The 14,689-nt window shown below is 51.6% G+C and overlaps 2 protein-coding genes across 2 annotated transcripts in view; one reads left to right on the top strand and one right to left on the bottom strand.

The window, feature by feature from the left end:
- Positions 1-14,689, bottom strand: part of CIMAP2 (ciliary microtubule associated protein 2) — a 76,373-nt gene that overhangs the window by 48,754 nt on the left and 12,930 nt on the right. The window contains exon 2 of the mRNA XM_007480529.3: positions 6,538-6,689. Within this exon, the coding sequence (XP_007480591.2) occupies positions 6,538-6,563 (26 nt within the window). The 5' untranslated portion in view covers positions 6,564-6,689. The remainder of the gene's footprint in view (positions 1-6,537; positions 6,690-14,689) is intronic.
- TTC22 (tetratricopeptide repeat domain 22) overlaps positions 155-14,689 on the top strand; it is a 43,617-nt gene continuing 29,082 nt past the window's right edge. The window contains exon 1 of the mRNA XM_001381459.3: positions 155-6,317. Within this exon, the coding sequence (XP_001381496.2) occupies positions 5,061-6,317 (1,257 nt within the window). The 5' untranslated portion in view covers positions 155-5,060. The remainder of the gene's footprint in view (positions 6,318-14,689) is intronic.

The raw sequence follows: 14,689 nt of genomic DNA on the forward strand, positions 1-14,689 counted from the left end.
AGAGATTCTCAAGATGGCGGAGTGATGGTGGATGGAGGAGGAAGGAACACTAGACAGGTAGTCAGGAGATCCGGATTTGAATACCACATCTCCAGACAGGATACCTGCATGCCTCTGGGTAAGTCATTGCCTCCTCTAAGTCTCACCTGGCAAGTGAGAAGAATATTTGTACTGCCTGTCTCCTAGGGTGGTTGTAAGCTACATAACTCAAGAGAAATGGAAATTATTGGGCAGCCAGATGTTTCAATAAATAGAGCTTTGTTAGGGGGCAGCTGGGTGGCTCAGTGGATTGAGAGCTAAGAGCCAGGCCCCATGACAGGAGGTCCTGGGTTCAAATCTGGATCCAGACACTTCCCAGCTGGGTGACCCTAGATAAGTCACTTGACCCCCATTGCCTAGCCCTTACCACTCTTCTGCCTTGGAACCAATACACAGTAGTGATTCCAAGATGGAAGGTAAGGGTTTAAAAAAAATAGATAGAGCTGTTGACCTGGAGTCAGAAAGACCTCAGTTCAGAGCCAATTTATTTTCTTTTACATGTGTGGAGGGTTGGGGGTGAGCTCAGAGTGTTTCTTACTCTACTATCTTAGTTTCCCAGCATCAGAAAGACCTGAGTTCAAATCCAGCCTCAATACTTACCAGTTGTGTAATCTTGGGCAACTCACTTAACATCCGTGCCCGGTTTCCTCTTCTGTATAATGGAGTTAATAATGGCACCTACCTTACAAGGTTTAGTGAGGACCAAATGAGATATTAATCAAAAAATTCTTAGCCTAGTGCCCACCACATGATAAGCACTTTATAAATGGGAGCTGTTGTTATTATTTAAAGGGTGGGTTTGTTGGGAGTACAGAAGCAAGATGGCAGACCCAATGCTGTTTTAGACTAAGAAGGCAAGAATCCACCCCAGTGCCTAGTTTCTATGAATACTGATGCTGTGCTGGTGGGAAGGGCAGGAGGGATTGTCTTAATCAATTACTCAACCAGTTTTCATCTGTAAAATGAGGGAGTTGGACTCAGTGGTCCTCAAGGCCATTGGCCATTCCTATGGCCTCTTCTTGCTTTAAATATGGAGCCTCTCAACAGATAGATAGCAACTATGGCTTCCCTCGCCTCGTCTCTATGTTCCCCTTAGAAGTCTTGGAGCAGAAGCTGGTTGCCCACTTGTTGGGGTTGACCATTCTTGCTCAGACATCAGTTGGGACAGACGCCTCTTAGACCCCCACCCGCTCCGAATTCTGGGATCCCTCCTCGGAACATCCAGCTCTCTTTTCTCCATAAAGAATTTCCCAGTTGATTCTCAGCTCCTTCTGTGCAATGGCCCTTCTCTGTGGAATTGTGGGACTTCAGAGTTGGGAGACGCCTGAATAACCATCTTGTCTAGTCAAGACCTGAATAAACAGCAACGGCAACAAGCCAAACAGGCGGTCCTGCCGAGATCTCCTGCCTCTCTGGATCCTTTTGTCTGTCTTTTCAACCCAAGACATCCTTCTAATGTTTTCAGGAGCACTTTATTGACAGTTACTTTACTGTGATTATTTCCTGTTCATGTCACTTTTATAGGCAGTGGAATTCAGCTAGTCAAACCAACAATAGCACCTACTATGTGCAGGGACCTAAGCTGCACAGAAAGACCGTAATGATCATTTTTTCTGACTGGATAGACTTGCTGGAGAGCAGAAGCACCTTTGGGACAGCTCCAGGAATGGACTAGACTATGGGGAAGCTCTGGCCAGCCTGCTGTTCCCAGGGCGAATGTTCTTGTTCAGACTTGCCCAGGGATTTAGCTGAGGAGGAAATGCCCTCTGCTAAGAGAGATGGCGCACTGCCCTCTTGGTCCTGGCTTCATTCTCTCCTGAGCGCTTTCCCCTCTCCCAGAGGAAAGCCCACCTTGTGCTGTGAAGGGAAGCTTCCCATTGGTTTTCCCCCCTCTGATGGGAATCTTGAAGAATCTCAAGTGCCAGGCAGGGGCCAATCTGCAGTCCCCTCAGAGGCACTGAGGGGTGGTACAACTTGCCCCAGGGTCCAGCCAGGAGTTAAACTAGGGCGGGAGGCTGGCTCTTCACTGATCAGCCTGTGGTTGAGTTGTTTCAGTCATGGCTGTCTCTTCATGACCCCATTTGGAGCTTTCTTGGCAAGGATACCAGAGGGGTTTGCCATTTCCTTCTCCAGCCCATTTTACAGACAAGGAAACTGAGGCAAACAGGGGTAAGTGACTCGCCCAGGGTCACACGTCTAGACTGGATTTAAACTTGGGAAGATGAGTCTTCCTGATTCTAGGCGCAGCATTCCATCCACCGTGTCACGCCGCTATTGTTACCACTAGCTGCCCTTTCCCACTTGACTAAGGAAATCTTGGGTGTCTTCTGCAATGAGATGTATGTCTCCCAGCAGCCTCTGTTCCCTTCATCGTCTCCTGGGCAGCTCCTTCCCCTCCCCCAAAGGAAAGCCCAACGTTCATACGCTCTCGGGGTATTTGTAGGAGGGAACGAGAGCGATTTATCTGTTTTGGAGGCAGAATGGAAGAGGGTCGTCTGTCAACACACACGTGCGCCGGCTTCCACGCTAAGAGCTCCGGGATACGAGAGATGCTGCTTCCTCCTCCGGGTTGCAGAGCCAGTGATGAGCCACAGACGGAAGGGGCCTCCGAGCTCAGCAATCCCAACCCCCTCATTTTATTAGTAAGGAAAAGGAGGGTCCAGATTGGGGAAGAGACTCACATGAGCAACCCAGGCGTGTTTCTCAGGGTTCTACCCACCGGGGCTCCCTCCAGTCTCTGGCGTCGCCCCAGGGTTGTGATCGCCCGCATGATGCCTCTCCAGAGACCCAGACCGCCGGTCTGCTGAGCTGCTGACCCGGAGGCCACGTTCCCCAACGGAAGAGTCCCTAGAGAAAGCTGAAGCACTGCTGGGAGAATCTGTGTCATCGTGGACGAGTGACAGCTTCCCCGGGCCTCAGTTTCCTTATCTGTAAAACGGCGTGGCCTCTCAGGTCTACAGTCTTCTGCCTATGATCCGACTGGGTGCCGGGCACCGTGATGCGCCCTCGAGATGCCAAGACAAAAATGAATCCATTCTGGCCCTCCGTCTTGCATTCGGTCAAGGAAAGCAGCCTCTCCAGCTAGGAGGAGCTACTAGAAATGGGTTAATACAGTAAACGAAGCAAGGTAACTCAGGGGGGCTGAGTGAGGAGGCGGCCTTTGGACTGAGCTTTGAAGGAGGCGGGAATGTGTGCATGATGGACTCTGCCAAGAGATGGAACATTAGGGAGGAAGACCAGCAAACAGGCCAGTTTGGCTGAACTGTGAAAGAGAGTAAAGTGGAATCTGGAGATGCGGCCAGGGAGATCGTGAGGGGCATCAAAGGTGTTTGTAGTTGATCCTGAGGGACATAGGGAATCATTGAAGCTTCTTGAGCAGGGGAGTAGCATGCATAGAACTGTGCGAGCTTAGTGCATCACGGCAGCAGTTATGAGGACATGAGGTGGCCTCCAGGGCTTTTAAGAGCCTCTCTTGAAGGGGGAAGGTTCTGGGGTTCCATGCATGTAGCCCCAGGAGACTGAACACTTGGTTTTGTGTGTTTGTTGATGGAGGGACTAAAGCAGCTAAGCTCGTGGCTCCTGGCCCTGACAGTAGAGCTGCGGGATTCTCTGCAGCCCTCCATGGGCTGTGGGAGGGGGCCTGACTGCCCCCTCCCATTCCATCTGTTCTGTCTGTCTCGAAAGCTTCATCTCTGTGTGCCGACTGGACCGGATCCGCCTCTCCTCAGGGAGGTCGTCTCTGCCTCACGATGGGGTTTTCCAGCCTCCCAGCAATCCCTCTTTCCTATTATTTCTCAGGGGTTCCCGGCAGGCTCTTCCCCTTGGCCCCAGCCCCTCCCACGTGTGTGTTCAGATGTCCCAGATATCCTGCGTGGGGCAGGAGGAGGCTGGCCAGCAGAGGGGGCAGAGATGAGACAACAACAACCACCACAAGGTGGGCGCCCCACCAAGGCTCTCCCAGCCCCCCTCTAGGACCTCCATTTATCCTTCTAGCCTTTATCCCCTGGCCCTGAGATCTGGTTGGTACCAGCTGTCAGAGTGCTGACATCCCCGCTAGTCTGAGTGCTTGGAGAAGGCGGACTGCCCCAGGGCTTAGCATGCAGTAGGCACTTAATAAATGCCTGTTATCCCCCTGAAGTGCCTTACAGACCATCTAGTTTGGGGCCCTTATTTTACAAAAGAAGACGCTGAGGTCCGGGGAAATGATTTGCCCAAACGTCTAGGTAGCCAATCAGCAGAGAGAAGAGCTTCCCCAAGACTCAGGAGTTGAAGATTTTCCCACCATCCCTCAGGGATGCCCAAAGTAGGGAGCCAAAGGGAACTCCATCGGTCCCTCAGACCCTGGCTGCTCTCCTAGCACCGACCCTGGAGCCTAACCCTCAGACCACCCCCATGGCCCGCCCCCACCTCCATTCTCCTGATCTCCCCCCAGATTCCTGATCGGTCCCCTGCTCCTTCATGTGGGCTCCCTGGCCCATAGCCATAGAAGCTGACTCTCCTGACACAGAAGCCTCTCTGCCTGTTAGCCTTGGCCCTGGAGGGTATCTCCCAGGCCAGGCAGGAATCCTCTCCTGCACACACACCAGCCTCATCCTCCAGCCCAGGACCAAGGAGCCAACGTGCCTTTTGTTGAAGATCTCCCTGAATAGCCCATGGTGAGCAACATTAGATGTGGAGCCAGGGCAGTTTACTAACTGTGTGACCTTGGACAAGTCATTTCCTCTCCTTAGTCCTTAGTTTCCAAAAGGGGTCTGTCGGCTTAGATCTGTGGATGAAGCACTGAACTTGACTTGGATCCGGAATAATAACAGCTAAAAACTACCATTATAAGATACTTTAACGTTTGCAAATCTCCTTTTTTTTTTTTAAACGTGTTCTCCCATTTGAGCTTCATAACAAGCCTGGAGGGGCAGCTGAGTGGTGTAGCATATAGAGCCTAGAATCAGGAAGACCTGAATTCAAATCCAGCTTATTAGTATGTGACACTTAACCCTCTTTGCCTCAATTTCCTCATCTGTAAAATGAAAAGGAAACGACAAGCCCCCGATCTTTCTGCCCCCTCAGCCGTCCCCCATCCCCCCTTCTTTCACAATCCGCCGGGCTTGGCAGCGTTGTCGGGAGAGAAAGGGCAATGCGGCTCCGGGCTGTCCAGCCCACACCTCCTCCAGAGAGCGTGGCTGGAATGGGTGGAGGCCAGGGAGCGGCAGTCAGCTGATCATTCCCACCCGGAGCCCGGGACCCGGACTTGGGTCCCCAGTCCGCCGTGCGACCTCGGGCGAGCGAGCGAGCGCCTTTCTCTCGGGGCCTGCCTCAGTTTCCCCCTCTGTAAAGTGGGGGCGTTCCCAAGCCCCCTCTCGGCTCTCCGCCGGCGCCGGGCGTCTCTGTGGCACCGGCTGACCTTTCCATGCCGTTTCCTCCGGGGTGGCCCCTCCCCCACAGGCTCCTCCCCGACTCGGGCAAACCTGAAGAGCCAGCTGGGAGGGCTCGGCCGGCCGGCAGAGGGGACCGGTGCCGCAGCCGCCCGGCAGTCGCAGAGGAGGAAGCGCCCCGCCCGAGCCCTCGTCTACCGATGGGGGCCCAGAGGCGGCCCAGGGCCGCCCCTCGCCCGAGGGCGCACAGCTAGGGAGCGGCGGAGCCGGCCCCCCTTCCTCCAGGCCCGCGCCATGCTCCAAGGGCTCCCCGAGGCCAGGGCTCTGCCCCCGGGAGGCGGCTCGGAGGGGCTGCCCGAGGACGACATCGAAGCGCTCCTGGAGGAGATGGATTACCTGCCGGGCCACTTCCACCTGGAGCTGAACCTCAACTTCGAGCCGGGCTGCGCAGCGTCCTTCCGCGGCCGCGACATGAAGCTCCGGCGGGAGAGCCTGCGGACCGAGCTGGACTTCGAGGCGGGGCCCCTGCGGCACGCCGTGCAGAACCTCCTGGGCGTCTTCTCCCTCCACCTGGAGGAGCTCGAGCAGGCGCGCGAGCTCTTCGTGCAGGTGACCCGGGAGGCTCCGGACAACCTGAACGCCTGGGCCAACCTGGCTCACGTCTACGACCAGCTGGGCCTGGAGCAGGAGGGGGCGCGCTGCGCCGAGAAGCTGTCCGGCCTGATGGGCCTCGAGGCCCGGGGGGAGGGGCCCCCCGAGGGCGACCTCCGGCTCAGGGCCGCCCGCTGCCTGGCCGAGCAGGGCTACGCCTCGGCTTTCGACGTGGGCTTCGCCAGCGAGAGTGACCAGGCCCAGAAGCTGACCGCCGGCCTCGCCCTCTACGACCAAGGCCTGGCCTACGGGCAGAAGGTCAGTGACCCGCCCCGGGCAGGGGGGGAGGGGGACGCTGGGGGATTTCCAGGAGAAAGGCAGGAAAGCCATAATGAAGCGCCAGCTGCATGGACTTAGCCACACCCACAGACTCCAAAGTTGGCCCAGCCCAGAGAGATGTGAGAACACCATGACCAGACCTAGAAAGGACCCAGAGCTAGAAGGGATCGTCAAGGGCGTCGCGCCTCAGTGTACCTACTTTGGGAGTTCTTGATCCTTCTTCATCTTTCACCAGGGCTGCTCCAGTCCTTGCTTGAATACCTTTGCTGACGGGGAGCTCACTAAGTCACAAAGACTCGGGTTTGAACTCCAGGTCTGGCTTTTGAACCCTTCTGGTCTCCAGCTTCCTTACTTGTAAAATAAGAATAATAGAAATAGGTGGCATTTCGATAGCGCTTAGTCTGTTCCAGGCACCCTGCTAAGCACTCGGCAAGCATTATCTTCTTTGATCCTCACAAAAATGAGCTAGATATTATGGGACAGTGGGGAAAGCCCTGGGTTCAAATTTTAACTCTGATGTTTCCTCCCTGGGGGACTCTGGGCAAACCACACCACCTCCTTTACTTTCCCCATCTGTTAAATGGGCACAAGGATAGCACTGCAGCTGAGTGCTAAGTAGAGCGAGCTGTCCCTCTGATTAGAGACCCTTTCCTGAACCTCCCTGTGACCACTGAGGGTACCCCGTCCTCTCAGGCACCCAGACTTGAACGCTGTTTCATCCTGGATTCCTCCCTTTCTCCCACCCTCCATTTCCAAGCTATTGCTAAGACCTTTGCAGCCATCTCTCCAGTATGCCTCGTCTCTCCTCTGAGGCTTCCCTCACCCCAGGGTAGACCCTGATGCCCTCCCCTGGACTATTGTAGTGGCTGCTGATGGATTCTCCTGCCTCCAGTCTCTCCCCACTTCATCCATCCCTCATTTAGCCACCAAAGTGACATTTCTAAAGCCCAGGGCAAAGGGCAGTGAGGTACCACAGTGGATAGAGCACCAGGCTGGAAGTTGGGAGGAAATGGGTTCAAATCTGGCCTTGGACACTTCCTAGCTGTGTGACCCTGGGCAAGTCATTTTAACCCTGATTGTGTAGCCCTTGTCATTCTTCTGTCTTGGAATTGATACTGACAGAGGATGAGTTAAAAAAAAAAAAAAGCAGAGGTCAGATCATGTTACCCTCCTCCTCCCCACCCTCAATAAACTCCAGTGGCTCCCTATCACCTCCAGGATCAACTTTCTTGTTTGGCGTTCAGAGCCTTTCACAGCCTGGTCCCTTGTGCGTTTCCAGGCTTTTTTATGCCTTACTCCCATTTACTCTGGGATCCAGTGAAACTGGCTTGACGACTCCCCACCCAGAACACTCTGCCTCTCAGTCTGGGCATTTTCTCTGGCTTTCTCCTGTGCCCGGAACAGTCTTCACTTATCTCTGCCACCCGACGTCCCTCCAATCCCAGGGAAAGCCCTTCCAAGTCCTGCCCGAGTCTCAGATTCTCTCCACGTTTCCTTTTGTTGATCGTGTGCGCTTGTTTTGTAGGGTTGTTTTTGCCCTCCTGAGAGTAGGACCTGGACTTTGCCTTTCTTTGTCTGCCCAGAGAAGGTGCTTCTCAACTGACTGACTGATGGGCTCTTGGGGGGACTTTTCAGGCAAGTTACTTCGTGTCCAGGGTCCTCAGTTTCCTTATCTGTAAAATGAGGATGTTGAACTAGATGGCCTCTGAGGACCCTTCCAGAGCCCCATCTGGGACCTTAAGACTGTTAACTCCCATGATCCCTTGACCCACCATGGGCTTAAGGCCAGTATTGGGGAAGACAGGACCCCCTGCAGGGCTGGCTTTGCATCAGGACCCTGGGCAGCTGCTGACATAGAGATAATGCAGAGAATTAAAATAGTCCCCGCCCACCCCCAACAGCCAACAGCTGGCCTACTCATTTGTCTTATGGGATGCTGGGCAGCTCCAGTGAGCTCAGGAGAACTCGGAGGACCCTCTGCCTCCCCAGGGAAATCAGTTTGTATTTAGTTGTTCATTCTATGTGCACATGTGTGTGTGTGTGTGTGTGTGTGTGTGTGTGTGCGCGCAATCCACCTATCCATCCATCCACCCATCTATCCATCTGTCAATCTATCTGTCCATTTATTTATCCATCCATCCATCCATCTCTCAGTCTTTCTGTTCACTGTTCATCCATCCTTCATCCTATCCATCTACTTACCTATCTAGCTATCTGTCTCCTGCCTGCCTATCCAGCCACCCATACAGCCATCCATCCGTCCATCTATCTGTCTGTCTATCCATTCATCCATCATCTATCTATCTATCTATCCATTTGTCTGTCTATCCATCCGTCCGTCTATCTGTCTATCTGTCTGTCTGTCTATCCAGCCACCCATCCATCCATCCATCTGTCCATCTATCTGTCTATCTGTCTGTCTATCCATCCATCCATCTAACTGTCTGTCCATCCATCCATCCATCTATCCATCTATCTGTCTGTCTGTCTATCCATTCATCCATCATCTATCTGTCTATCTATCCATTTTTCTGTCTATCCATCCATCCGTCTATCCATCTATCTGTCTATCTGTCTATCCAGCCACCCATCCATCTATCCATCTATCTACCCATCCATCCATCCATCATCTGTCTATCCATTTGTCTGTCTGTCTATCTATCCATCCATCCATCCATCCATCCGTCTGTCCATCTATCCATCCATCCATCTGTCTATCTGTCCATCCATCCATCCATCCATCCATCCATCTATCCATCTGTCTGTCTGTCCATCTATCTATCCATCCATCCATCCATCTATCCATCTATCTATCCACCCATCTCAGTCTTTCTGTTCATTGTTCATCCATCCTTCATCTTATCCATGTTCCTGTGTACCCATTTTTCCTTTTATCTACCTACCTACCAATCAGACTGTCTGTCTGCCCATCCATCTCTCTGTCTGTCTGTCTGTCTGTCTGTCTCTCAGTACATGGACATAAACAGAGAGAGGCATATATTAAAACCCACAGAGACACTTGGAAACCCATCTTCATACATCGTCCATCAGTCCCCTCAGAGTGAGGCAGCGCTCCCACTTCAGGGCAGGCATGTGTGAGCCCCCTGAGGGCGGGGCCTTCGGCTTGGTCTGTGTCACTCCAGAACTGGGCCTGAGCCGCCCCTACCAGGTGACGGAGAGCACCTGGGGTGGGGGTGGGGGCCTTGGGGATGGGGAAGGCAGGAGAAGGCTGCAGGCTGTGCTCTGGAGCTACTCAGAGTAAGATGCCCAGAGGGAGGGGTCGCAGGGCAGCCAGTCAGCACTTCATTTGGAATATTATTTATTCGACGCCGCCTCGCTGCGATCCAATCCCCTCACCGGTCAGGCCAGCCGCCGCCTCAAACGCGAGGCAGCAGCTTCCGTTAATCACTCCCTGTGGCCAGGCGCCGGGCTGCACACGGGGGCCCAGTGGGACAAGGGCGCAGCCCCCGCCCTTAGAGGGCCTCCGTCCTCCTATCAGGCCACATTGGGGTGTTTTAGACCTTTACCTTCTTGTCAGAAAGGATACTATGTTGGTTCCAAGGCAGAAGGCTGGTAAGGGCTAGACAAATGAGGTTAAGTGACTGGCCCAGGGTCACACAGCCAGGATGTGTCTGAGGCCAGATTGGCATCTAGGACCTCCCCCTCTAGGCCTGGCTCTCCCTCCACTGAGCCCCCCCGCTGCCCCCTACTTATTACACGTATCATCCTTCCCCTCTCGTGCCTTTCCTCCAAGAGAACTCGCTCCGTCTTGCTCTCTCTCTGGATAGACCCGCGCATGTACGTGTTTGTTGCTTAGTCTACACGTTGTCTTCCTCCCGGTTAGACCGTGGGCCCCCAGAGGTCAAGGGCCGATTGCCGTGCGTCTGTGGGTCCAAAGGGCTTGGCTCGGCGCCTGGCGCGCCCGGGGAGCTAACACGCGTCTGTCGGCCCGATGCCCTCCGGCCAGGCCAGGCGGCTCCGCCGTCCCTCCAGCTCTGAGGCGCCGGCCCGTCGGAGGTGTGCGGCGTCCCCGCGGCTCGGGGACGGGAGGCACGCGCGGCCGAGATTGGGGGCAATATAGAACCTTCAATGGCTCCCCATTGCCGTCGCCATCAAGTCCAGGGCTCTGCGATGGAGTCCCAGGTCCCTCCTCGCCAGGGTCCTCTGCCAGGCTTCCGTCCCACCCGGATGCCCCATGCGTGACTGATGAACGGCAGCCCCCTGGGACGCCCGAGCCCGACCTGGTGCCCGCAGGGCACGCCCTGCCTCAGGAGTGGCCTCCCTGTTATCTCTGCCGAGGCGCAGCCCACGGGCCTCCCTCTCGGTGATGCCTGCCTCAGTTTCCCCCAGCCGGCAGAGCGTCTCTTCCCTCTCTCTCTGGGTCATTTTCAGCAGATGCCCACAGACTGTGGGAAAATCTTTGTCCGTCCCACCCCCCCCCCCCCCCGACCAGACCGCAAACCCCTCCCCCTCCACTGAACACAGAGCCGCGGAGGGGGAGGCGGTCAAAGACCCATTGGCCAGGGGATGGCGAGCCGGGCCCAGAGACGGGAGGTCCTGGGTTCCAATCTGACCTCAGACCCTTCCCAGCTGGGTGACCCTGGGCAGGTCCCTTGACCCCCATGGCCCAGCCCTGACTGCTCTTCTGCCTTGGAGCCAATGCACAGGGTTAAATGTAATAAGCAGACCGGGGAGCTCCCACAGGAGGAAACACCCCCCACGGAGGCACGCGGCACCTTCTCTGACGTGCCTGGAACCCCGGAAAGTGAAGTGACTGGCTCAGGGTCACCAGGACGGAATCCAGAGGCTGACTCGGAGGACACCCAGCTGCCTCTCCGCCCTTGTGGAGTCTGCAGGTCCCACCCAGCACAGTGCTGGGCACAAGAAGGCCCTCAGTTAAGGGCTGTTGCCGCTCCGCAGCTCTAACATCCCAGGATTCTCCTTCGTAAGTTCCTAAACGGGACAGAAGCTGCCGATTCCAGCGTCCTCCGAAGGCTTTTCCCCCTCCACCCCGGGGCCACGTTTGTGCTGAGTCAGAATGGCAGAACCGGGGGTTGGCCTTTCATCCAGTCCACAGGCCCATTTTACAGAGGAGCAAACGGGCGATGGGGCAGTCTGTCAATTAGTCAATCAACAAGCCTCAAGTATTTACTATGTGTTCACACTCACACGCGCAGAATCCTAAGACCCGAGTGAAAGAATCATTTTCAAGCAAAGGATGATTAATCAGGGCAGGCTGCCTGGAGGAGTTGAGGATCAGGAAGCACATTATAGCTTCTTATCAGTGAACTAGAGGCCACTCTAGACGGATCTCCTTTGGGGTGGTGGGAGGGGGAGGGAAGGAAAGTGGGGAAACCAGTTTGCAGCGGGCCCCATGAAGATGCTGGGGAACCGGGCTGAGAAGGGCTTAGCTGGGTGTGTTGCTTTGGGGCCCTGAGGGAGGCTGACTCAGGCTGGGCGAATCCCCCAGAACATCTCTCCAAGCTTCCTTGTCCTTCCTCTGGCCACCTCAGGACACCCACTGACTCTGTGACACTGACGAAGCACCCTAAGCTCTCTAAGCCTCGGGGTCCTTCTGGGTGAAATGGGTATAGAATAATAGATTAAATAAATGAGGCTATAATACTTAATAATAAAGGTTCGTGGGATAGTTCAAGGAAACCACTCTTCAAACAACAAAGGGTCATTGAAATATAAGTTAGGGGGCAGCTGGGGAGCACAGTGGAGAGAGCCCCAGGCCTGGAGTTGGGAGTATCCGAGTTCAAATCTGGCCTGACACATCCTAGGTGTGTGATTCTGGGCAAGTCACTTAATCATAATATGAGAGAGAGAGACACAGAGAGACAGAGAAACAGAGACAAAGAAAAAGAAGGAAAAGGAGAAAAAGAAAGAAAAAGAGAAAGAAGAAAGAAAAAAGAAATAGAGAAAGAAAGAGAAAAAGGAAGGAAGGAAGAAGAAAGGAAGGCAGGCAGAAAGAGAGAGAGATAGAGAAACAGAGACAAAGAAAAAGAAGGAAAAGAAGAAAAAGAAAGAAAGAGAATAAAGAGAAAGAAAGAAGAGAAAGGAGAAAGAAAAAAGAAATAAAGAATGAAAAAAGGAAGGAAGAAGAAAGGAAGGCAGGCAGAAAGAGAGAGAAAGAAAGGAAGGAAGGAAGAAGGAAGGCAGGCAGAAAGAGAGAGACAGAAACAGAGACAAAGAAAAAGAAGGAAAAGGAGAAAAAGGAGAAAAAGAATAAAGACAAAGAAAGAAAAAGAGAGAAAAAAGAAAGAAAAAAGAAATAGAGAAAGAAAGAGAAAAAGGAAGGAAGGAAGAAGAAAGGAAGGCAGGCAGAAAGAGAGAGAGAGACAGAGAAACAGAGACAAAGAAAAAGAAGGAAAAGAAGAAAAAGAAAGAAAGAGAATTAAGAGAAAGAAAGAAGAAAAAGGAGAAAGAAAAAAGAAATAAAGAATGAAAAAGAAGGAAGAAGAAAGGAAGGCAGGCAGAAAGAGAGAGACAGAGAAACAGAGACAAAGAAAAAGAAGGAAAAGGAGAAAAAGAATAAAGAGAAAGAAAGAACAAGAGAGAAAAAAGAAAAAAGAAAGAGAGAAAGAAAGAGAAAAAGGAAGGAAGAAGAAAGGAAGGCAGGCAGAAAGAGAGAGAGACAGAGAAACAGAGACAAAGAAAAAGAAGGAAAAGGAGAAAAAGAAAGAAAGAAAAAGAGAAAGAAGAAGGAAAAAAGAAGTAGAGAAAGAAAGAGAAAAAGGAAGGAAGGAAGAAGAAAAGAAGGCAGGCAGAAAGAGAGAGACAGAGAAACAGAGACAAAGAAAAAGAAGGGAAAGAAGAAAAAGAAAGAGAAGAAAGAGAAAGAAAGAAGAGAAAGGAGAAAGAAAAAAGAAATAGAGAAAGAACGAAAAAAGGAAGGAAGAAGAAAGGAAGGCAGGAAGAGAGAGAGAGAGAGAAAGGAAGGAAGGAAGGCAGGCAGAAAGAGAGAGACAGAGAAACAGAGACAAAGAAAAAGGAGAAAAAGAAGAAAGAAAGGAAAAAGAGGAAAAAGAAATAGAGAAAGAAAGAGAAAAAGGAAGAAAGGAAGGAAGAAGAAAGGAAGGCAGGCAGAAAGAGAGAGAGACAGAGAAACAGAGACAAAGAAGAAGGAAAAGAAGAAAAAGAAAGAAAGAGAATAAAGAGAAAGAAAGGAGAGAAAGGAGAAAGGAAAAAAAATAAAGAATGAAAAAAGGAAGGAAGAAGAAAGGAAGGCAGGCAGAAAGAGAGAGAAAGAAAGGAAGGAAGGAAGAAGGAAGGCAGGCAGAAAGAGAGAGACAGAGAAACAGAGACAAAGAAAAAGAAGGAAAAGGAGAAAAAGAATAAAGAGAAAGAAAGAAAAAGAGAAAGAAGAAGGAAAAAAAAAGTAGAGAAAGAAAGAGAAAAGGGAAGGAAGGAAGAAGAAAGGAAGGCAGGCAGAGAGAGAGACAGAGAAACAGAGACAAAGAAAAAGAAGGGAAAGAAGAAAAAGAAAGAGAAGAAAGAGAAAGAAAGAAGAGAAAGGAGAAAGAAAAAAGAAATAGAGAAAGAACGAAAAAAGGAAGGAGGAAGAAAGGAAGGCAGGAAGAGAGAGAGAAAGAGAAAGGAAGGAAGGCAGGCAGAAAGAGAGAGACAGAGAAACAGAGACAAAGAAAAAGGAGAAAAAGAAGAAAGAAAGGAAAAAGAGAGGAAAAAGAAATAGAGAAAGAAAGAGAAAAAGGAAGAAAGGAAGAAGAAAGGAAAGCAGGCAGAAAGAGAGAGAGACAGAGAAACAGAGACAAAGAAGAAGGAAAAGAAGAAAAAGAAAGAAAGAGAATAAAGAGAAAGAAAGGAGAGAAAGTAGAAAGAAAAAAATAAAGAATGAAAAAAGGAAGGAAGAAGAAAGGAAGGCAGGCAGAAAGAGAGAGAGAAAGAAAGGAAGGAAGGAAGAAGGAAGGCAGGCAGAAAGAGAGAGACAGAGAAACAGAGACAAAGAAAAAGAAGGAAAAGGAGAAAAAGAATAAAGAGAAAGAAAGAAAAAGAGAAAGAAGAAGGAAAAAAGAAGTAGAGAAAGAAAGAGAAAAGGGAAGGAAGAAGAAAGGAAGGCAGGCAGAGAGAGAGACAGAGAAACAGAGACAAAGAAAAAGAAGGGAAAGAAGAAAAAGAAAGAGAAGAAAGAGAAAGAAAGAAGAGAAAGGAGAAAGAAAAAAGAAATAGAGAAAGAACGAAAAAAGGAAGGAGGAAGAAAGGAAGGCAGGAAGAGAGAGAGAGAGAAAGGAAGGAAGAAGGCAGGCAGAAAGAGAGAGACAGAGAAACAGAGACAAAGAAAAAAGAGAAAAAGAAGAAAGAAAGAAAAAGAGAGGAAAAAGAAATAG

This window comes from Monodelphis domestica, chromosome 2, assembly GCF_027887165.1.
Source record: "Monodelphis domestica isolate mMonDom1 chromosome 2, mMonDom1.pri, whole genome shotgun sequence".
Taxonomy (NCBI): domain Eukaryota; kingdom Metazoa; phylum Chordata; class Mammalia; order Didelphimorphia; family Didelphidae; genus Monodelphis; species Monodelphis domestica.